The sequence below is a fragment of the Oncorhynchus gorbuscha genome, linkage group LG02 (genome assembly GCF_021184085.1).
Source record: "Oncorhynchus gorbuscha isolate QuinsamMale2020 ecotype Even-year linkage group LG02, OgorEven_v1.0, whole genome shotgun sequence".
NCBI classification, from domain to species: Eukaryota; Metazoa; Chordata; class Actinopteri; order Salmoniformes; family Salmonidae; genus Oncorhynchus; species Oncorhynchus gorbuscha.
This window is the reverse complement of record NC_060174.1, coordinates 25668522-25692095: the sequence shown is the minus strand read 5'-3', so window position 1 is coordinate 25692095 and position 23574 is coordinate 25668522. Positions and strand designations below refer to the sequence as shown.

The window sequence follows — 23574 nt, the reverse complement described above, 5'->3', positions numbered from 1 at the left end:
ACGAGACGGGGAGAGAGAGGATAAGGGATAGATAGGGCTTTAGGTTCAGGGCTTCCACAAAATCCATCACTTCACATAAAACATTGTCACGGTTATCATTGTTTTAGACACCCATGCGATTTGTGTAATATCGTCTATATAATAGGGAAATGATTATCTACTTCAGTATCCAGATAATGTTGCTATAACACTGACAATGTTCCTGTTAACTTTACATGTGTGTTCTATTAGTAAAAATCGGAGGCATGGTTCTGATTGCATTATCAGGCATTATCTAGGACCTCAAACACATAGTTTACAGTTACACAGTTACACACACACACACACACACACACACACACACACACACACACACACACACACACACACACACACACACACACACACACACACACACACACACACACACACACACACACACACACACACACACACACACACACACACACACACTTGAGATAGGCCATCCCCTTTCCCGAACCTGGCATATTCATCTGGACTTTGCTTTTCACTGTCATCATTCCACACAATTATTTTCTTTTTGTCTTATACTCTCCGACCTGACTCAAACCCTTAATGACCACCTACATTGCCCCCCCCCCCCCTGGACACACACTCCCAAGTGTGGTGTTTAACATGCACCAAGTGTTCAAGGAATTTCAGACTGTATATGATTATGTGTTTACACATGTCACAATGGAGTGTGCTTGCGAATAGTCTAAGACTTGAGCTGCCTCTACTGGAAGAAACAGGCGAGTTTAGTGGCCAGAACAGCATCTAGAAGACAGTCTGTAGTACACTTGTGTAAAGGATGACTATGCATGGTGCCTGCCATGTGTAAAACTCAGATCAGCGGGACATCATTTCCTCCATGTCAAGAATAGGCATCGACTTTCACATTCACATGCATTCCCACATAAGGTTAAGGTTTTGGCAGAGACTCCTAGAGAGCGATGTGGCTGTGTGTGTGTGTTGTATGTACTGTATGAGAGTGAGTAATTGGGGTGTATTGTATGTACTGTATGAGAGTGAGTAATTGGGGTGTATTGTATGTACTGTATGAGAGTGAGTAATTGAGGTGTATTGTATGTACTGTATGAGAGTGAGTAATTGGAGTGTGTTGTATGTACTGTATGAGAGTGAGTAATTGGGGTGTATTGTATGTACTGTATGAGAGTGAGTAATTGGGGTGTATTGTATGTACTGTATGAGAGTGAGTAATTGGGGTGTATTGTATGTACTGTATGAGAGTGAGTAATTGAGGTGTATTGTATGTACTGTATGAGAGTGAGTAATTGGGGTGTATTGTATGTACTGTATGAGAGTGAGTAATTGGGGTGTATTTTATGTACTGTATGAGAGTGAGTTAGTGATGTGTGAGGTCCATGTCTGACATGTACTACAAGAGAAACATACATTTGGAATGTTGGTATGGAATGTCTACTATAGTACAATATGTGTGTGTGTGTGTGTGTGTGTGTGTGTGTGTGTGTGTGTGTGTGTGTGTGTGTGTGTGGGTTACAGATTGTGTGACCATCTAAAAGGATGTAAAAACAAGTTTGTAATATTTCATTGGAGGAATAGGTTCAACTCTTAAAATATTTTTCCTTTCTTTTTGTTCTTTTCCATGGTCCTGTAAAAAGAGAAAGGGAAATGTCACATTTCAGCATTGCATTACATTGAGAAATAGATCAAGCATACTGTATGTTTGTCTGAGAGAAAAAGAGCAAGGATGAGTAAATGTGTCAGACACTCACTTAGAAGCGTCAAGTTTCTGCTGCTCCAGTATACGTTGCTGTGCCTCCCAGTTTGACTTCTCTTCCTCATGGTGACGCTTCTTCTCCTCCAGTTCCTTATACTGAGCCTCCAAGTTCTTTTTCATCTGCTCGTGGCGTCGCTCCAGCTGAGAAGGGAAGGGAGGCAAAAACTTACTAAGACCCAAATACACCCCCACACGGACAAACTCTACCTCTCCTGTCCCCATTGGTTCACACACACACACACACACACACACACACACACACACACACACACACACACACACACACACCTCAGCCTCAGAGTCCTTCAGTTTCTGTTTCTTCTCCTTGACCTTCATCTCAAACACCTGCTCCATCTCAGTCTCCATCTTCTTCATCTTCATGACATGTTCCCTCCGCTCCTCCTCCATCTGGGCCAGGGGGCTCCTACAGGTCAAAAGGTGAGAGACCAGACAACAAGCATCACTAACAGTGACCCAGTGATTCATGAATCACATCTAATATAGTCTTGTCAACTGTCACTTAATGACAGTTTGACAATACCTTAAAGTATCAAACCAAAGGTTCGTCTATGAAATAAAGCTTCATAGCAAATGAATGATATTGATATTTGTTCTCTTAACGTCATTTAGATTATTACTGTCTGAATACTATTCAACATATCAGAAGTGTGGCATTTCCTCTGATGATTAGGGTCTCTCTCCTACCTGGTCATTTGGTTCTTGGTCTTGCTGGTGTCCACTCCTCCATTGCAGGTGACGGCAGCAAGCTTCCTGCTGCGGTAGTTCTCATAGTGGACGTTGTTGGTCACATCCTTCAGATCTTGCATATGGGTCCTACAGGAGGGAATTGCTAACGTTATCTCAAATAACGATATCACTAATTCTAACGATATCACTGTACATACTGTAAATGCTGCGGTATAAATCACTTTGGCATGCATCCTCTGTCTCTCACCTGATCAGCATGTTCCGTAAGACAGTAAAGTCACAGTGCTCCCCGTTCTCCACTGAAACAGGAAGAGAGAGATGTCAGAGACCTTTTGAGATGAATCTCATCATTACTGTGTCTACTGGTAGAATACACACCACTTCCCAGAGTTCCCAATAATAATTGGTGTCTAACGACACTACAAAAGCTCTCGGATCAAATGGGACAATCTCTACTTCTGGAGCCAAAAAGCACTGGGTCACTCAGCTAGTCAAGTGTACAATCTAATCACAGCCTATTAGCTGATGAGACAGTTCGGTAGTCAAACACAGACACACAGTCAACACACAAATGCATGAGCCAAAAGGAGCCATGCTCAGTCAGTTAGACTGTTCACTGAGCAGACACATTATTTAGTTTACACACAGACACCGTCAAACCTATCACTGCTTGCTAACACAGAGACAGGACATCTCACTGGACCACTGTTCAGACAGACATTCAGTAGTATACATGGAGTAAACAACAACAGTCAGATAGACAAACATCTCACCGATCAGACAGACTACTGCCCTAAGCCATTCATTTCAGCTGATTAGATGGCCATACAGTCTCTCTGCTCAGACAAACACACAGTTAGAAGATCACATGGGATTCTGGAAAAGGACTGCAGAGACGCTGTGCTGCTGCTGAAGTGTGGATTCCTCCTCTTTCCTGATCAAAACATGGCTCCTCTCCCCAGGCCCCACCTCCTCTAGGGCTAAACCTAATATGCATCCCGCTGTCAGCTGTGGATCTCAGGAGGACACCTTACCACGAGGTGCATGCATAGAGCCCCGTCTGCCAACCAATCCCCAGATGTCACCTACCTGAGTGACTTTGATGAAGGGAGGGCACACAGGAGCCCAGGTGACCCCCATAACCCGTGTCTGTCCAACCTGACTGTCTACTGAACCAGGGGTTACATGAGGGGGTATGATGGCTGGCAGGGCAGGCCAGCCTCAGTGATGGGGCGGGAGTGGAGGAGGGTTGGGTTCAAAGGGTGATAGGGACACAACAAAGCAGAGTTGTAGCGCTGTTGGAAAGATACACCCTCGGCCGATTGGCTAAACACTCCTGATGTATGCTGGACTGAATGGTTGTTGCCCCCTCACTGTTTTCAGTGCTCTGACATTAAAACAACAGAAAGCGAGCAAGAGGTCAGCTGCCCATCTGGAGTTTTAAGCCAGAGTGCTTTAGCTACGAATGTTTGTTAGGTTATGATACATGCATGGACGTTTCCATTGAATGAGCAAAGAGCAGTGAAACATGTCTTAGCTCATGACCAGGTACTTATTGTAAAATGCTCTATGCATCAATATGCAATGTATACGGAACAAAAATATGAACGCAACATGTAAAGTGTTGGTCTCATGTTTCATGAGCTGAAATAAAAGATACCAGAAATGTTTCATACACACAAAAAGCTTATTTCTCTCAAATTGAACGCACAAATTTGTTTACATCCTTTTTAGTGAGAATTTCTCCTTTTCCAAGATGTTCCATCCACCTGACAGGTGTGGCATATCAAGAAACTGTTTAAACAACACGATCATTACATAGTTGAACCTTGTGCGGGGGGGCAATAAAATGCCACAAAAATGTGCAGTTTTGTCACACAACGCTACAGATGTCTCAAGTTGAGGGAGTGTGCAATTGGCATGCTGACTGCAGCAATGTCCACCAGAGCTGTTGCCAGAGAATTGAAATGTTAATTTCTAAACCACAAGCTACCTCCAACATCGTTTTAGAGAATATGGCAGTACATCCAACCGGCCTCACACTGTACACCACTTGTAACCACGTCAGCACAGGACCTCCACATACGGCATATTTTTATTTATCTTTATTTAACTAGGCAAGTCAGTCAAGAACAAATTCTTATTTTCAATGACGGCCTACCCCGGCCAAACCCAGACGACGCGGGGCCAATTGTGCGCCGCCCTCTATGAGACTCCCAATCACAGCCGGATATGAAACAGTCTGGATTCGAACCAGAGACTGTAGAGTGCAACTACAGGTATGGAGTGCCAGCAAACAGCATCATGGCACCAGGATTTAGAGCAAGAGTGTGTAGCTATATACGTGAGCGAATGTTTGTAGAGCATGCATGCAAAATGTGTATACATTGACATTATGTATACAATAAGTTTGTGCAAATGCACCTTTATCTCTTAACATGTCTATAATTGTATGAGTGTTCATGAGTGGCCAAATGATGACAAAAACAGATAAAAGGTGGCTCAGAGTTTTGGAAAATTTATTACTTTTTATATCAAGATAATTAGGCCCCTATAAACATAAGTTAGAGGGTGATTTTGCTTTATTCTAGGAGTAGCGTTAGCATTGAACAGCCTTTAGTTTTCTCCATGACCCCTGACCATCAACCTAATGTCACAGCAACATAAAGGTGAAGAGGGGAGGAAGGCCTGAGGGAGAGTAGTAGAAAAAGTGAGAGATGGTTTTGTTTACCAAAAATGCCCTCTGTCAGTCATGGAAAAGAATAGATGGAAAGGAAAAAGAGAAAAGAAAGAATGAAAAAGTGAAAGACTGATAAACGGTCAACCACAGAGAAACACTTGAAATGAAAAAAAAGAAAGAAGTATTTTAGGGGACTAAAACAAAAGAAAATCAAGTGGAGAACAACAACAACGATCCATTGTGGCCAATGATGAAAAAAAACAGGGTGACAGTCTTTCCCTCTGATGTCAGTGGGCGGTACAGTGTTTACTGTCAGGGGGACCATGATACCCTATTAGATCCCTGTCCCCCTTTTCCAGAATCCCCGTCAGACACACTATCGGGGGGGGGGGGAGACCATGCAGCCTCCCTACACTGGATCTCCACACTCCGTCCTCAAGCATGGCACAGTGAGTGACATTAATAAAGAGCAGTACAACCCTCAACATCATGCCAATACCTCGTCTCATCTGAGCTAGAGAACAGAGAACCCAGCCCGGAACGTGCTGAACCTACCTTCTGCCACGCCCCAGGGGTACTGACGACCTCTGACCTTCTTGCCGTTTACTTCGATCACCACATTGCTGCCAACCACTGCCAGAGGCATCCGCTCCTGCCACACCGGGACAGAGGGACAAGAGTCAGTTAATCAGTGAGCCTGTACAGTATCCACAATATATTAGATAACCAAACTGGGCAGATAGAGACTCGTGTGAACTGATACAGGTTGACTATCCGTCTCGCACACCCTCTTTGCACACTACCTTGATCTTCCGGATAAGCTTGCTGTCCTCATCGTCCTCGATGTCAGGAAACTCGTAGATCTGGATCTTGTGTTCTTGGATTTCCTTCATGATCTGAGGATGAGTTGAAGGTAAAAATGACTTGAGTTATTGCCACACACATACCGGTACACACAATGGGTTTGTGCGAACACAAAGAATTACCACACACACACACACCCCCACACCTGTTTCTTGAATAGCTGGCATTCCTCAGGTGTCAGGGTGTCTGCCTTGGCGATGAGAGGGATCACGTTGACCTTGTCATGGAGACGCTTCATAAACTCAATGTCCAGGGGCTTTAGCCTAAAGGGGAATTCACACATTGAAAAAAATCTATTCTGAGTTTCTGTTGTTGCACAATCATACAGTTACAGTCATCCAGTCAGACAAACACAGGCAGGTAGGGAAGGCTGATCTATGCTTTGATGTGACATCGTCCTGAATAATTCTCTGCAGCTATGCCGCATTCACACCATGTCGGAAATTCAGAACCTCTGCGTTAAAGTGAACGCAAGTTATTTGCGTAGAGCTTCATTGTGGTTGATTTTGATACCTCCCAATAGGGAAACTCAGGAGCCGACTCTTCCACCTAGGTTAGCAAGTCGGAAATGTCAGAGTTTCCGACATATCACGAAAACCATAAGTACACTTTATACTCAAACTGATGCAGTTCATTATGTCACCGGTAGAGGGTCACAGGCATGAAAACACAGTGGGGGTACAAAGGAATCAAAGAAACAGTGACTGACTTATTTTTCTGTATTTTCTTTTTTACAGTCAGCGACCACTAATAATTATGTCATGGTGGGCTCATGAGGGATTCTCTGTGTTCTCACTCTGACTGGTGAGGGAGTAGGTGGACAAAGGGGCTATTCTTCTCAGTGGCCTGAGAGAGTGAGTTCTGTCCAGGGGCCGGAGGGAAGGCCTGGAGGGGGCAGAGCAGTAAGGGGGGGGGTGCTGCTGCTGAGTATCCCATGAATGTAGAGATACAGTGCAACACTCCAGCTGTTTACAGGTCGCAAGAATAAAGGAGGCTTATGAACTGGGTAGAGAACTGGGGAGAGAGACAGACAGACCTGACAAAGATTAAATGTCATGTTCTGAATTTCTCTCCACATTATCAGGAGCAGGGGGGTCAGAGGCAAGAGCTGACATGACCTCTGATCTCTTAATACATCACCTTGTGTGGGTCTTATAGAATTACAGCAAACATGTGTCCCTACTCCTTATGGCTGCATATAATTACAGCAACCACGTGTCCCTACTCCTTATGGCTACATATAATTACAGCAACCACGTGTCCCTACTCCTTATGGCTGCATATAATTACAGCAACCACGTGTCCCTACTCCTTATGGCTGCATATAATTACAGCAACCACGTGTCCCTACTCCTTATGGCTACATATAATTACAGCAACCACGTGTCCCTACTCCTTATGGCTACATATAATTACAGCAACCATGTGTCCCTACTCCTTATGGCTACATATAATTACAGCAACCACGTGTCCCTACTCCTTATGGCTACATATAATAAAAGCAACCACGTGTCCCTACTCCTTATGGCTGCATATAATTACAGCAACCACGTGTCCCTACTCCTTATGGCTACATATAATTACAGCAACCATGTGTCCCTACTCCTTATGGCTGCATATAATTACAGCAACCACGTGTCCCTACTCCTTATGGCTACATATAATTACAGCAACCATGTGTCCCTACTCCTTATTGCTGCATATAATTACAGCAATCATGGTTTGTTAAAAGGTGTGAGGTTGGATAGGGTGTGCTATGATACAAATTGTGGACCTAGCTGAGTTGCTATTGAGGCAATTTTCTAGGCTGAAACTAAAACCTCCCGTTCCCAGGGATTCTGAGCTCTGGGCTCCTCAGCGAGCTGCTGCCTCCTGATTAGCTGGCTCAGTGATGGTGAGAATGCTCATCTTCCACAGAGCACGCTCAGTCTAGTGGGTGTTATGCAACCTTGTGGGTCACAACATTGGCATCCTACATCTCTCTCTCACTTCCCACTCACATATGTGGACCCATGGCTACGCCTACAATCCAATCCACTCATGTTACACCCAAACAAGGGCACTGCGTTCATCCACCTCTGGCCTGCTCGCCTCCCTACCACTGAGGAAGTACAGCTCCCGCTCAGCCCAGTCAAAACTGTTCGCTGCTCTGGCCCCCCAATGGTGGAACAAACTCCCTCACGACGCCAGGACAGCGGAGTCAATCACCACCTTCCGGAGACACCTGAAACCCCACCTCTTTAAGGAATACCTAGGATAGGATAAGTAATCCCTCTCACCCCCCCTTTAAGATTTAGATGCACTATTGTAAAGTGACTGTTCCACTGGATGTCATAAGGTGAATGCACCAATTTGTAAGTCGCTCTGGATAAGAGCGTCTGCTAAATGACTTAAATGTAAATGTAAATGTAATGTTCACATTCAGCCTCACATACATAGGCAGGTAGAGAAGCATAGATAAAGGCAAAGGCACACGATCAAAAGCATATAGAAGCAATAGCATCATGGCTTATATAACAATGAGTGTAATGCACATACGAATATGTGGGTACTCTAACTCAGAAGCAGCACAGGGAAGTGGTCCTCTGTAGCTCAGTTGGTAGAGCATGGCTTTGGCGCTTATAATGCCAGAGTAGTGGGTTCGAGGACCACCCATAGGTAAAATCAATGCATCCATGACTAAGTCACTTTAGATAAAAGTGTCTGTTAAATGGCATATTTTATTATATAGAGGGAATGTTTTTAAATCTAGAATTTCTATGATCCATGTTATCCAGTACATATGCATAGGCATCATACATACTGTATGTTCTACGGCATCATTGTAGTACTGGTCCATGACAAAGGGCCTGTCCCTACAAGGCCTGTCAGTGTCAGTACTCACCCATGGCCAGAGGGGGCGATGAAGTACAGGCAGCAGTGAACCCTGTTGTCTGGCATCAGTCTTCGGTTCACCCTGGACTCCGCATTCAGGAAGTCCTCACACTTACTGTCAATGTAGTTAATGACAGGCTGCCAGCTGAGAGGGGATGATTAAGGAGAGAGAAAAAATAGGAAAATGTTGTTTACTCTACATGTAGGCTCTCATTGATTCAGAGAGCATATATTCACTCCTACACAACATACAAACTGTCATTCATACATGCTCACAATTACTCCCAATACTCACCAGTTACTATTATCCACTGCATCTCCGAACCCTGGTGTATCGACGATGGTGAGAGTGAGTTGGACACCCCCTTCCTTCACCAGAACCCTGGACTGCTCCACCTGTAAAACAGCAACAGTTTCTCTAAAACAGCACTCCATAGTTCCCATGTTATCCCTCAGCGCCTCCACACACACTACAGTTCATCAATAGTGTCATCACGTTCTCTTGATCAGAGTGGCAGCTGGGACTCCATGATAATACTGTTGGTTGATTTTGCTGCTTAAAAATCAACTTCAGTGAATGAAAATCAAAGGAAGAAAACCCCCAGAACACCCATCAGTTCAGTGAAATCTGAGTAGACAGAATGTGACCATTTGACAAACATAAGAGATTAAGAGATTTATTGGAATGTAAATACTCTTCCCGTTTCTACCCCTCAGTGGCCACATCACACAGCTCACGTGCCCCAAGTCTACCCCTCAGTGGCCACATCACACAGCTCACTTGCCCCAAGTCTACCCCTCAGTGGCCACATCACACAGCTCACTTGCCCCAAGTCTACCCCTCAGTGGCCACATCACACAGCTCACTTGCCCCAAGTCTACCCCTCAGTGGCCACATCACAGCTGGTCTACCCCTCAGTGGCCACATCACACAGCTCACTTGCCCCAAGTCTACCCCTCAGTGGCCACATCACACAGCTCACTTGCCCCAAGTCTACCCCTCAGTGGCCACATCACACAGCTCACTTGCCCCAAGTCTACCCCTCCATTTTTACACTGTGGATCTGGCCGACCCAAACAGTTCCATTCCTAAACATTGGACACACTCCAAACACATCAGCAGGAACCACAGGGACCCCTGAGACACAACAAGGAATCTCAGGCCTCAACAAATGTGCAAAACAGCTTATTTCTGTCTACATTCAAAAGGGAAGTCAAACATTTGCTCAAACAAACAAAACACATTTTTTTGGGCAGCTTTATATGAGTGTGATTCTAATTTCAGGAGATTGTAACTTACCATGGCTCAGGCCCACGCACAGATCACTCAGGGGGGCTCAAAATGAAAAAAGGACAACACACTCACCGATCTCAAATTGTAAGCAAGCTAGTTAGTGCCTCCTAAAGACATGATTGACATCGGATATAGAGCTGATCATTGATGTAAATCTGCTATTGTTTTTAAATTTATTTTTAAAATAATTTTTTTATTTAACCAAGCAAGTCAGTTAAGAACAAATTCTTATTTACAATGACGGCCTACCCTGGGCCAATTGTGCGCCGCCTTATGGGACTCCCAATCACAGCCGGATGTGATACAGCCTGGATTCAAACCAGGTACTGTAGTGACACCCCTTTCACTGAGATGCAGTGGCTTAGACCGATGTGCCACTCGGGAGCCCGTAGTTATAGCTAGCTTTTTCTTTCTGATTGAGATTTATCTTCAGTGCTCTTAAATAACTTAATAATATGTTATTAATAATCTTCTAACTCATGATATATGGCCGGCTAGTGGCTTGTGTGGATATTTTAGTGTATGGTGGTTAGCTAGAGTCTAGACTAGCTGTGTTGCTGCTGCCCTGACACACGTGCAACTCCTGACTGAAGAAGGGATGGAGTTGGGTCGGAGGATGGTGGATGCAGCTGCTCCTCTCTAGGTCTCTCTGCCTCTCTATTGTGGGTAGGCCATCAGCCAACCAGACCCAATACTGTTGATCGTGTAAATGAAGTGTTATCAAGTGTTAATAAAATGTTATGCAGCAGCTGCTGTGGCAGTACTGTTGATATTTAAACTAGGTAGCTAACAACACACACTTGACCGGTGACTGCTTCTCAAGACATGAGTGTTTGGATACCGGGGGCGTGCGAGCTCCGTACAGGGCAGACCAACAGGTGCAACCAACCAACAGCCGGGGGTGGCGAACTTGACAACCTCAAGGCGACTTACCTTGGATTCAGAACAAATTTTTAAAAAATGTCACCACCCACAAAGGGCACTTGGCGAGTGGTAGAGCAAAGGGCTAGTTGCTCTGAACAGGTAGACCCCGATCTGTGCACGTGCCTGCCATGGCTACTAACTCCAACACATTAGTGCTCTCAGTATGAACCCAAATATCAAGCACCACCCCTGTGTGTGTGTGTGCCTTTGCATATGTGTCATAAAGACAGGAGGTTATTACAGGATGCCTCAGATGACAGTCTAGTGTTTGGTGGGAAAGTCACCACTGTGTGTTGTTTCATGGGAACATTCCTAACCTCCTACTGACCCCTTCAGGCACCAAGAGGGACCAGCAGGCCTGAGTCCAACTTATTCCCCTCTCCTCCCCTCCTTGTCCCCATTCTAAATCGAGACCACACAAACCTCCCCAAACACCCTCAACTAGCCTACACCCCTCCCTCCCCTCCCCTGGTCCTCCAGATGCAGCCTCTTCACCTGTCCAGCTCCTTTTTATCAAGGCCATATAAGGCTGCTGGTTCTCTGGGTGCGTTGCCTATGACCTGGCCACCGTAACCATCCAGTGGTAGTTGGGTTTGTTTGCTGTGTGATCTCTGGCCTTTGGTTGTGTTGAACTCCCACATGTGTTTGGATATGGGGGATGGTTAGAGAGGTGAGGAGGGAGGATTGAGCCCAGGGGGAGTTGGAACCAGCTAGAGAGAGAATGGAGGGGTTTTTGGGAGTAGTGCCAGTCCTGAAGCGAGACAAACATGGATGGGAGGTAGGTTAGATCAGGGGTGAGAGGTCGAGGAGAGAGGGATGTGGGCTACCTGAACAGTCTTCTTGATCCGTAGGGATGGCCCTGGGTAATCCTTGGAGTACAGGTCAGTCAGGAAGAGGGAGTTGATGAGCGTGGATTTCCCCAATCCTGACTCACCTATGGGAGGAGTTAAGGAGATCAGACATCAGTTACATTGTCAATCAATGTAATCCATCAACACCATAGCTAAAATAACAGGTAAAACCAACATGTTTCAGCATACAGTTAAGCCTTCATTTACCTATGCATACACTTCAACACACTTAATGACATCATACACATCCTGTAGTGACAGTCACAGTCTAAGGTTTGAAGGTAATCTCTGTCCCAAAGAACTGCAGCACAGGATATACAAAGCTGATTCCGTGTCTCACTGGGAAAGGTCAAAAGTGCATCTGCCAGAGAGTAGGCGTGAAGTCCGAGGGAATAAAACATCTCTCTTCCCAATGTTCCTTCCCCTTTCTTCCCACCCTGACATTAGAATCATTCGGCATGTTGACGGTTTGACTATATCACCCATTAGTTTACAGATCACACACACACACACAATCTCCCACGTACATGTTACAGTGATTAATGAGTGGGCATCTGGCAAACTGTGCTGGGGAGTGACTTCTCCAGTGTTCAGGGGGTAGGGAATGGTAAAAGGAAGGTTGCCTGGCGTGCTCCAGCAGGACCAACCCACTAGCAGCTGAGCAACAGCAGCACTACCACCATGGTCCCAGCAGGGGGCACCCCACCACAAGTCAACCCATACTACTGCTCCAAGACATGTTCTTGGGGTTAAGGGGATCACTTATTGGAAATCGTAACAGCACAACATAAAACAAACTTGAGGGGAGGTTCATGGGGCCCTCTCTCTTCCATCAATACTGCCTGATAATGACTGACTGTTAGATGAGTGGGGTTGTATGTGTTCATCTCTGCATACAATATTCATTATATTTACAACCAAATCATCTGCCACCACAAATTATGATGACTGAATCCCAGATACATTTACATTTAAGTCATTTAGCAGACGCTCTTATCCAATTATCAGGTTGTCCTGAACAGTTGTGAAATCCTCAGATTCCAGTGTTTCTCTTAACCTTCACACAGAATTCCCTCACGATTCACCAGTGTTTTAAGGAATACCTTAACCTTCACCCCACAAGTTTTAGATGCACTATTGTTAAGTGACTGTCCCACTGGATGTCATAAGGTGCAGACTCTGGATAAGAGCGTTTAAATGTAATGTAAATGTAACTGCTCTTTGAGGTGCAGACTCTGGGCGGTTCCTCCGCACCAAGACACTTCCTCAACTCACCGCTGGCTGACAAACAGCACTAGATTACAGGATCCCTGGCTCTTTAAACACACTGTTTAACCAGGAGGTAGCAGACATACTGTAACTGCTGGGTAAATCGACACATCCCAGCCCCTCGCCCATGCTGGAGGTGGTCACCCTCCCAAACCAGAAGGGGGGGTGGGACGTAAGTGCATCTCCTACGTCTCTCTGAGGGGAATGGAGGGGGACCACAGAGGGTCAGGAGTGTGCAGCTAAAGCAGAGAAGACATGCCCTCACCCTCCCCTCTCTGTGTCCTTGAAATCTGGTATTGGGGATCATCTGTTTCTCTCTGCCTCTCATGTATGCAGCATGGATCTATAACACCCAGATAGAGAGAGACCCTGTTCTGAGTGGGGTCCCGGGACATTCATCTGCGTTTTGGGGTTAATTAGATACTGCGGAGAACAGAATTAGGATCAGAGTTCACTGGATTAGAAACATTTTTTAAATAGAGGATACTTAAAAATGAAATAAAAACGTTCAGAAATGCAATATTAACTCTATTGGAATCCTGGCATAGAGAGCAGCTGAGCTTTCAGCTCTTCAGCTCTTTTAGCCTAGAGCCTCCTCATCCTTTGTTAGTTTGAGGATGAGGGTGACCGCTTGCTGATGTTGGCGAGAAAAGCAAATGAAAAACCAAACACTGACACGTGGAGAAATAATATATATATTATCCTTTATACAGTGGCAAGAAAAAGTATGTGAAATTGGAAATACCTGTATTTCTGCATAAATTAGTCATACAATTTGATCTGATCTTCGTATAGGTCACAACAATAGACAAACACAGTCTGCTTAAACTAATAACACAAACAATTATACGTTTTCATGTCTTTATTGAACACACTGTGTAAACATTCACAGTGCAGGGTGGGAAAAGTATGTGAACCCTTGGATTTAATAACTGGTTGACCCTCCTTTGGCAGCAATAAACTCAACCAAACGTTTTCTGTAGTTGAGGATCAGACCGGCACAACGGTCAGGAGGAATTTTGGACCATTCCTCCTTACAAAACTGTTTCAGTTCAGCATTATTCTTGGGATGTCTGGTGTGAACTGCTCGAGGTCATGCCACAGTATCTCAAATCAGGTTGAGGTCAGGATTCTGACTGGGCCACTCCAGAAGGCATATCATCTTCTGTTGAAGCCATTCTGCTGTTGATTTACTTCTGTGTTTTGGATTGTTGTCCTGTTGAAGCTCAACAGAAGTTGCGTGACGCAATTGGCGGACAGACAGCCTAACATTCCCCTGCAAAATGTCTTGAGAAACGTGGGAATTCATTTTTCATTCATTTTTCTGTCGATGATAGCAAGCTGTCCAGGCCCTGAGGCAGCTAAGCTGCCCCAAACCATGATGCTCCCTCCACCATACTTTACAGTTGGGATGAGGTTTTGATGTTTGTGTGCTGTGCCTTTTTCTCTCCACACAGTGTGTTCCTTCCAAACAACTCAACTTCATCTGTCCACAGAATATTTTGGAACATCCAGGTGCACTTTTACAAACCTCAGATTTGCAGCAATGTTTTTTTTTGGACGGCAGTGGCTTCTTCCGTGGTGTCCTCCCATGAAAACCATTCTTTAGTGTTTTATGAATTGTAGACTCGTCAAGAGATGTTAGCATGTTCCAGAGATTTCTGTAAGTCTTTAGCTGACACTAGGATTCTTCTTAACCTCATTGAGCATTCTACGCTGTGCTCTTGCAATCCTCTTTGCAGGATGGCCACTCCTAGGGAGAGTAGCAACAGTGCTGAACTTTCTCAATTTATAGACAATTTGTCTTACCGTGGACTGATGAACATCAAGGCTTTTAGAGATACTTTTGTAACACTTTCCAGCTTTATGCAAGTAAACAATTCTTAATCTTAAATCTTCTGAGATCTCTTCAGGCAATGCTTCTTGTGAATAGAAAACTCGCATTTTGTGAGCAACGCAGCTCTAACTAACATCTCCAATCTCATCGATTAGACTCCAGGTTAGCTGACTCCTGACTCCAATTAGCTTTTGGAGAAGTCATTAGCCTAAGGGTTCAGATACTTTTTCCAACCTACACTGTGAATGTTTAAATTATGTTTTCAATATCGACAAGAAAAATACAATAATTTGTGTGTTATTAGTTTAAGCACACTATGTTTGTCTATTGTTGTGACTTAGATTAAGATCAGATCAAATTTGATGACCAATTTATGCAGAAATCCAGGACATTCCAAAGGGTTCACATACTTTCCCTAGACTCTGTAGGCCTATTACTACCAAAAATAATTTGAACCATTTCCTACCATCTAAAAACCAACCCCTACTTCATCTTCCCTCCACCCCCCTCATGCTGCTGTCCCAGATCAATTACACCCCCCTGGCCCCCATCTCCCCAAACACTTCACTTAAACGGTGCATTTCCAGTCAGGATTTACCATGGTGTTTCACCCAAAAGGCTCAGACTTTTCTGTTTCTATATCGCGGGTGCCGGCACCAGTCTCTCTCTTGGCCATGGCTCCGGAGAACCTGCTCTCAGTTAGGGCCAAAGCCAGGCCACTGGTACTTTTCAGGTTGAATTTACATGTATTTATTTGACCTTTATTTAACTAGGCAAGTCAGTTAAGAACAAATTCTTATTTTCAATGACGGCCTAGGAACAGTGGGTTAACTGCCCGTTCAGGGGCAGAACAACAGATTTGTACCTTGTCAGGGATTTGAACTTTTCAGTTACTAGTCCAATGCTCTAACCACTAGGCTACCCACTAGGCTACGCCTTTTCACAAAGCAACTGTTTTGATTATGCAGAGGTTGTTGATTCTGCTCACTGTCAGCCCTAGCTATGGAAACAACTTCCCTAGCATAACATAATGGTGTATACACTAGTGTAACACTACCTAGCATAACATAATGGTGTATACACTAGTGTAACACTACCTAGCATAACATAATGTAACACTAACACTACCTAGCATAACATAATGGTGTATACACTAGTGTAACACTACCTAGCATAACATAATGGTGTATACACTAGTGTAACACTACCTAGCATAACATAATGGTGTATACACCAGTGTAACACTACCTAGCATAACATAATGGTGTATACACTAGTGTAACACTACCTAGCATAACATAATGGTGTATACACTAGTGTAACACTGTTTCAGTGGAAAAGCAGCAAGAGAGCCACAACAGCCCAGCCACAACACAGGGCACTAACCAAACACCGAATAGAACTACTCCAAAGAGGATGCATCACAAATTACAACCAATGTCCTCTGCAGTGTACTCCACCTATAAAGGCTTCCACAACCGTTTGGTCGAGTTGGTCCATATATTATGACGACATTTTAGACTTGAGTTTTTTTGGGGCTGTTCGGGCACACAATCTTTTCTGGAGGCAAGCCGTAGTTCGGGGCCGAAGTCTACACCTCTTTGTCGGCGATTGGTCAACAGTAGGGATTCTTCAATAGTCTGTGTCATTGAATAAGAAACCACTTGTTTCATGCAACAACAAAAAAACATGAAAAACACTGCACCAAACATTTTAGTTGGATGTAAAATTGCACGACTAAAATCTCCTCGGCAAAAACGTCAAAATTATTATTTTTATTTAACCAGGTAGGCTAGTTGAGAACAAGTTCTTATTTGCAACTGCGACATGGCCTAGATAACGCAAAGAAGTCTGACACAGACAACAACACAGTTACACAATAAACAAATCAATGACACAGTAGAAAAAATAAAGTCTATATACAGTGTGCGCAAAAGGTATGAGGGGGTAGGCAATAAATAGGCAATAGGAGCGAAGTTACAATTTAGCAGATTAACACTGGAGTGATAAATGAGCAGATGATGTGCAAGTAGAGATACTGGTGTGCAAAATAGAAAAGTAAATCAAATAAAAACAGTATGGGGATGAGGTAGGTAGATTGGGTGGGTTATTTACAGATGGACTATGTACAGTTGCAGCGATCAGTTAGCTGCTCAGATAGTTGATGTTTAAAGTTGGTGAGGGAAATAAAAGTCTCCAACTTTTTGCAATTCGTTCCAGTCACTGGCAGCAGGGAACTGGAAGGTGGCCAAATGAGGTGTTGGCTTTTGGGATGATCAGTGAGATATATCTGCTGGAACGTGTGCTACAGGTGGGTGTAGTTATTGTGACCAGTGAACTGAGATAAGGCGGAGCTTTACCTAGCATAGACCTATAGATGACCTGGAGCCAGTGGGTCTGGCAAAGAATATGTAGCGAGGGCCGACTAGAGCATACAGGTCGCAGTGGTGGGTGGTATAAGGTGATTTGGTAACAAAATGGATGGCACTGTGACAGACTGCATCCAGTTTGCTGAGTAGTGTTGGAAGCTATTTTGTGGATGACATTGCCGAAGTCGAGGATCAGTAGGATAGTCAGTTTTTACCAGGGTAAGTTTGGCGGCGTGAGTGAAGGAGGCTTTGTTGCGAAATAGAAAGCCGATTCTAGATTTGATTTTGGATTGGAGATGTTTTTTATGAGTCTGGAAGGAGAGTTTACAATCTAGCCAGACACCTAGGTATTTATAGTTGTCCACATATTCAAGGTCGGAACCGTCCAGGGTGGTGATGCTAGTCGGGCGGGCGGGGGCAGCGAACGGTTGAAAAGCATGCATTTGGTTTTACTGGTGTTTAAGACCAGTTGGAGACCACAGGAGTGTTGTATGGCATTGAAGCTCGTTTGGAGGTTAGTTAGCACAGTATCCAAAGAAGGGCCAGAAGTATACAGAATGGTTTGTCTGCATAGAGGTGGATCAGGAAATCGCCCGCAGCAAGAGCGACATCATTGATATACACAGAGAAGAGTCGGCCCTCCAATTGAACCCTGTGGTACCCCCCCCCCCAATGAGACTGCCAGAGGTCCGGACAACATGCCCTCCAATTTGTAGTTAGTGAACCAGGCGAGGCAGTCATTAGAAAAACCAACGCTATCGAGTCTGCCGATAAGAATATGGTGATTGACAGAGTCGAAAGCCTTGGTCAGGTCGATGAAGACGGCTGCACAGTACTGTCTTTTATCGATTGCGGATATGATATTGTTTATTACCTTGAGCGTGGCTGAGGTGCACCCGTGACCGGCTCGGAAACCGGATTGCACAGCGGAGAAGGTACGGTGGGATTCGAAATGGTCAGTGATCTGTTTTTTAACTTGGCTTTCGAAGACCTTAGATAGGCAGGGCAGGATGAATATAGGTCTGTAACAGTTTGGGTCTAGGGTGTCACCCCCTTTGAAGAGGGGGATGACCGCGGCAGCTTTCCAATCTTTAGGGATCTTGGATGATACGAAAGAGGTTGAACAGGCTGTTTATAGGGCTTGCAACAATGGCGGCGGATAGTTTTTGAAAGAGAGGGTCCAGATTGTCTAGCCCAGCTGATTTGTACAGGTCCAGTTTTTGCAGCTCTTTCAGAACATCTGCTGGTGACCGTGTTACCTAGCCTCAGTGCAGTGGGCAGCTGGGAGGAGGTGCTCTTGTTCGCCATGGACTTTAAGGGCCCCAAAACCTTTTGGAGTTAGAGCTACAGGATGCGAATTTCTGATTGAAGATAGCCTTTGCTTTCCTGACTGACTGTGTGTATTGGTTCCTGACTTCCCTGAACAGTTACATAACGCGGGGACTATTCGATGCTATTGCAGTCAGCCACAGGATGTTTTTGTGCTGGTCAAGGGCAGTCAGGCCTAGAGTGAACCAAGGGCTATATCTGTTCTTAGTTCTAGATTTTTTTGAATGGGGCATCCTTATTTAAGATGGTGAGGAAATTACTTTTAAAGAATGACCAGGCATCCTCGACTGACGGGATGAGGTCAATATCTTTCCAGGATACCCGGGCCAGGTCGATTAGAATGGCCTGCTCGCAGATGTGTTTTAGGGAGCGTTTGACAGTGATGAGGGATGGTCGTTTGACCGCGGACCCATAGCGGATACAGGCAATGAGGCAGTGATCGCTGAGATCCTGATTGAAAACAGCGGAGGTGTATTTGGAGGGCAAGTTGGTCAGTTTACAGATTTAGGGTTCTACCTGGTGGGTTCCTTGATGCTTTGTGTGAGATTGAGGGCATCTAGCTAAGATTGTAGGACTGCCGGGGTGTTAAGCATATCCCAGTTTAGGTCACCTAACAGAGCGAACTCTGAAGCTAGATGGGGGGGGGGGGGGGGGATCAATTCACAAATGGTGTCCAGGGCACAGCTGGGAGCAAGGGGGTCGATAGCAGGCGGGAACAGTGAGATAATTATTTTTGGAGAGGTTCATTTTTTAAATTAGAAGTTCAAACTGTTTGGGTATGGACCTGGAAAGTATGACAGCCTGCAAAGTTCTATCTCTGCAGTAGATTGCAACTCCTGCCCCTTTGGCAGTTCTATCTTGATGGAAAATGTTGTAGTTGGGTATGGACATCTCAGAATTGTTGGTGGCCTTCCTAAGCCAGGATTCAGACACGGCAAGGACATCAGGGTTGGTGGAGTGTGCTAAAGTAGTGAGTAAAACAAACTTAGGGAGGAGGCTTCTGATGTTGACATGCATGAAACCAAGGCTTTTTCGATCACAGAAGTCAACAAATGAAGGTGCCTGGGGACACGCAGAGCCTGAGTTTACCTCCACATCACCCGAGGAACAGAGGAGGAGTAGGATGAGGGTACGGCTAAAGGCTATCAAAACTGATCGACTAGAGCGTTGGGGACAAAGAATAAAAGGAGCAGATTTCTGGGCGTGGTAGTATAGATTCAGGGCATAATGTGCAAACAGGGGTATGGTGGGGTGTGGCTACAGCGGAGGATGCCCAGGCACTGAGTGATGATAAGAGAAGTTATATCTCTGGATAAGCTGGATATAATGTGTGGGAGGTAGGACAAAGGAGGTATAATGAGTGGAACTAGGGGCTCCATTGTAAACGAAAACAATGATAACTAAACAACAGTATACAAGGCATATTGACATATGAGAGAGACATACAGCGAGACAAAGTAATCACAGGTGTTGATTTGGAGGGCTAGCTAAGACAACAACGGGTGAGACAACAACAGCTAATCAGTTAAAACAACAACAGGTAAAATGACAATGAATGGGCAGAGAGGGTTGAAAAAATAAACAGAATGGAGTACCGTGATTAATGGACAGTCCAGCAGGCATCAGCTATGTAACCAAGTGATCATAGGGTCCAGGGGGCAGCAATAGATGAAACAGGGAAGCCGCGGAGTATTCGCTACTACACTAGCGACACAGCGTTTAAAGTTAGTAGCCCGGGGCTAGTAGAAGTGTCTGCGCCGACGTCCGACGGAGGCCGGTTGAAGGCACAGCGGATGGAGTATTCATCGGCAGACCCGTCGTAGTGGTGCGGCTGGGCGCTGTGTCGACTAAGGATCCAAGCCAGATGGCGAAAGAGGTATTGTAGTTGCAGTAATTTAGTGTTCTAGCCGGGAGATGCGCCTGTCTCACGGCGAACTGGTGCTAGCTTCGGGGCAGGGGCGTTAGCCACTATTGCCACTTGGTAGCAGCGGTGATCCGGTGCCAAGGTCCAGAGCTTATGGCAATTATCTGGTGGAGTAGTGTGTTCTAGCAGTGTTTGGGTGGAGTCCGTGTGAACAACTGAGTAGGCCGAGATATCTTCGGTACTGGGTAACTCGGTGGGTGCTAGATAGCTGTGAAGATCAGGAGTAATGGTCCAGGGTTTATGGCAGGAATCCGGCGTTGTGGTGGAGAGACAGTCCGTTACTGCTAGGCTGGCGAGTATTATCCTGGCAAAAAAACTAAAAAAGGGCTGTTATCTGTGCAGAAAGTAAAGGCCGCTAGCAGTGGCTAACAATGTGTCTGTAGCTCAGTTGGTAGAGCATGGCGCTTGTAACGCCAGGGTAGTGGGTTCGATTCCCGGGACCACCCATACGTAGAATGTATGCACACATGACTGTAAGTCGCTTTGGATAAAAGCGTCTGCTAAATGGCATATATATTATTATGACTAAATAGCTTTAGTTAATTAGCTTCTGATGGCTAGGTGGTTCTTGCTTATAAGGTCTATTTTTTTTTTTAAATAATAGCAGTTCCGTATCACATTGGGTGAGGCAGGTTACCGGAAGGTATAATTGAACTAAAATGGAGAAGAGATTGAAAATAAAATTGAAAGATATACAAAAAATACAAAAGTACACGAGGGACGAACAAAACACATCTGCACTGCTACAACATCTTGGAATAATATTTTAGTTGGATGTAAAATTGCACGACTAAAATGTCCTCGGCAAAAACGTCAAAATTAATGACCGATTTATTGAGTTCTTAGATTAATTCTGACTATTTTGAGGAAGTGTATACTGGCTATGGTGTCTCAAACAGTACTTTTGTGTTTTTTTCCCATTTTTCAAGCGAGCACACTAGTTTGGTTTGCCAGATATCAGCATTAACCTAATGCAGAGCCTGGAATGGAATAAATGGAACGGTTTCAAACAAACATTTATTACATTCCAGCCATTACAATGAGCCTGTCCTCCTATAGCGCCTCCCACCAGTCTCCCCTGACCCCATGGTAACTCATGGGGGTCAAAATCATGGTACAACAACAGTTGACATACCACATACAGTTAGTTGTGACAGCGGCTGTTCTGTGGTACAAACTAGCTGACAGCTTTGACCAATGATAGTCTCACTCACCCCCCCCCCGGAGGGCAAGTCCAAATGAATTAGCCTGCCTCTCAGTTAATTAAATACTGGTTCACATGATCTCTGGAAACACACTCTCCATAAATAGACCCTGTCCCTGATGACCCAGAGCTGCATGGATGGATCGCTGGTTGAACCCCCTCTCACTCCCCCCTCTTTCTTTCATTACAAGAACATTAACTGAGCAGTGTGAGGGGGACAGAGGGAGAGACAGAGTCAGGTGAAGAGAAAATGCAGATGGGGAGGGAACGGATGTAGAGTAGTGAAGAACAGTTAGAGAGTGACTGATTGAAAGGGCTATGGGGACAGACATACAGATGGACACACAGGGTACATTTCCCAGGAGATTATTAACATTCCTGGCTTTTTATCTCTACTTTCTTCCTGTCAACATAATAATGGCCAACCAAAAATTACCCATGGGGCAGCAGTTGGCCCTCGACATCCTGACAGGCCCCTTTACCCAGCGCCCCTCCCGTGCCCGGCCAGACCCCTTGCTCCTCTTCTCACCTCGCCCCACAGAAAGGGGCTCCTGGTGCTTATAGTCGGTATGCCTGTAGCTCTTTACCACTGACAAACACAGAGCTCTCCTCCCCTAACTAACAGACATGTGCGCTTGAATCGGAGTCAAATGAGACATCTGGCCGACACACACTAAACAGAGAAGGGAGAAAGAGGGGGAAGGGAGAGGAAAGAAAGGGTAAGAGGGGGAAGGGAAGAGAATGTGAGTAGGGATGTTTCAGTGGGACTGAATTCAGTAGTGATAAACTCTATTGTTCAGGAGAAAAGGGGGAAGGGAGAGGAAAGAAAGGGTAAGAGGGGGAAGGGAAGAGAATGTGAGTAGGGATGTTTCAGTGGGACTGAATTCAGTAGTGATAAACTCTATTGTTCAGGAGAAAAGGGATGGCTGCAGTAGGGTCAAAGGTCATCTCTATTGTGATAAAGATCTGCAACTCACAAGGATGGACATAGGGCACAATCTTGATAACATCAAACTGTTATAAATGATTAGGAAGTGTATTGGGTCCAAAAGGAAATACTCTGGTAGCCTTACAGATAGATTGGCTACACTCCACTGGCTACACTCCACTGGCTACACTCCACTGGCTATAAAGACCTGATCTTAAAATAGACAATGTGAGCCAGTTTCTAGAGATGTGAGAGAGAGTGAGTAATGTATAAAAGTTTAACTTTGAACCTCTGAGTCTAAACAGAAACAGCACGTGTGAGGTCATACAGGACATGTGCACACTCTGCAGCAGTAGCGCCTCCCACACACAGTCACTCACACACCCAGCAGCAGTCCCACTGATCACACACATTATCCTGCTGTGTCTTACCGCCAAGGGCCATAATAAATCATTGAGAAATACATTTCTCAATTACTTTCTTAGTGGCTCTGTCATCTTGTAATGTGATGAGATTTCCTTTACGATTCACCTGGAACATCGATTTCTGAAAACATCCTTTCTTTTCATGATTCTATGCTTCTAAGGTAATGCTATCCTTTTGGTCAGTGAACCGTAAACAAGGGTTAGCAGATGACAGTAAAAAGATGAGTTGGATGAAACCAATAGGTGAAAATAGACTGACATTGAATATGGGATGGTGGAGGACTGTGTTATATAGGCTAGGGGAAGATGAATGGGTAGTAGAGGAGATGTGG

The 23574-nt window shown here is 44.9% G+C and overlaps 1 protein-coding gene across 8 annotated transcripts in view; it reads right to left on the bottom strand.

Annotated features, from left to right (window-relative positions):
• Positions 1–381: 381 nt before the first annotated feature.
• The window catches only part of LOC123999762 (septin-7-like), a 37997-nt gene continuing 14804 nt past the window's right edge, over positions 382–23574 (bottom strand). For 5 of the 8 annotated variants that reach the window (XM_046305807.1, XM_046305817.1, XM_046305811.1 and 2 more), the window contains 12 exons: positions 11934–12040; positions 9184–9284; positions 8899–9033; positions 6160–6277; positions 5954–6046; positions 5706–5802; positions 5202–5213; positions 2718–2769; positions 2468–2596; positions 2051–2186; positions 1758–1903; positions 382–1633 (listed from right to left, as the gene is read on the bottom strand). In XM_046305807.1, the coding sequence (XP_046161763.1) occupies positions 1594–1633; positions 1758–1903; positions 2051–2186; positions 2468–2596; positions 2718–2769; positions 5202–5213; positions 5706–5802; positions 5954–6046; positions 6160–6277; positions 8899–9033; positions 9184–9284; positions 11934–12040 (1166 nt within the window). In that variant the 3' untranslated portion in view covers positions 382–1593. The remainder of the gene's footprint in view (positions 1634–1757; positions 1904–2050; positions 2187–2467; positions 2597–2717; positions 2770–5201; positions 5214–5705; positions 5803–5953; positions 6047–6159; positions 6278–8898; positions 9034–9183; positions 9285–11933; positions 12041–23574) is intronic. The other 3 variants (XM_046305824.1, XM_046305830.1, XM_046305794.1) reach the window with 1 other exon arrangement.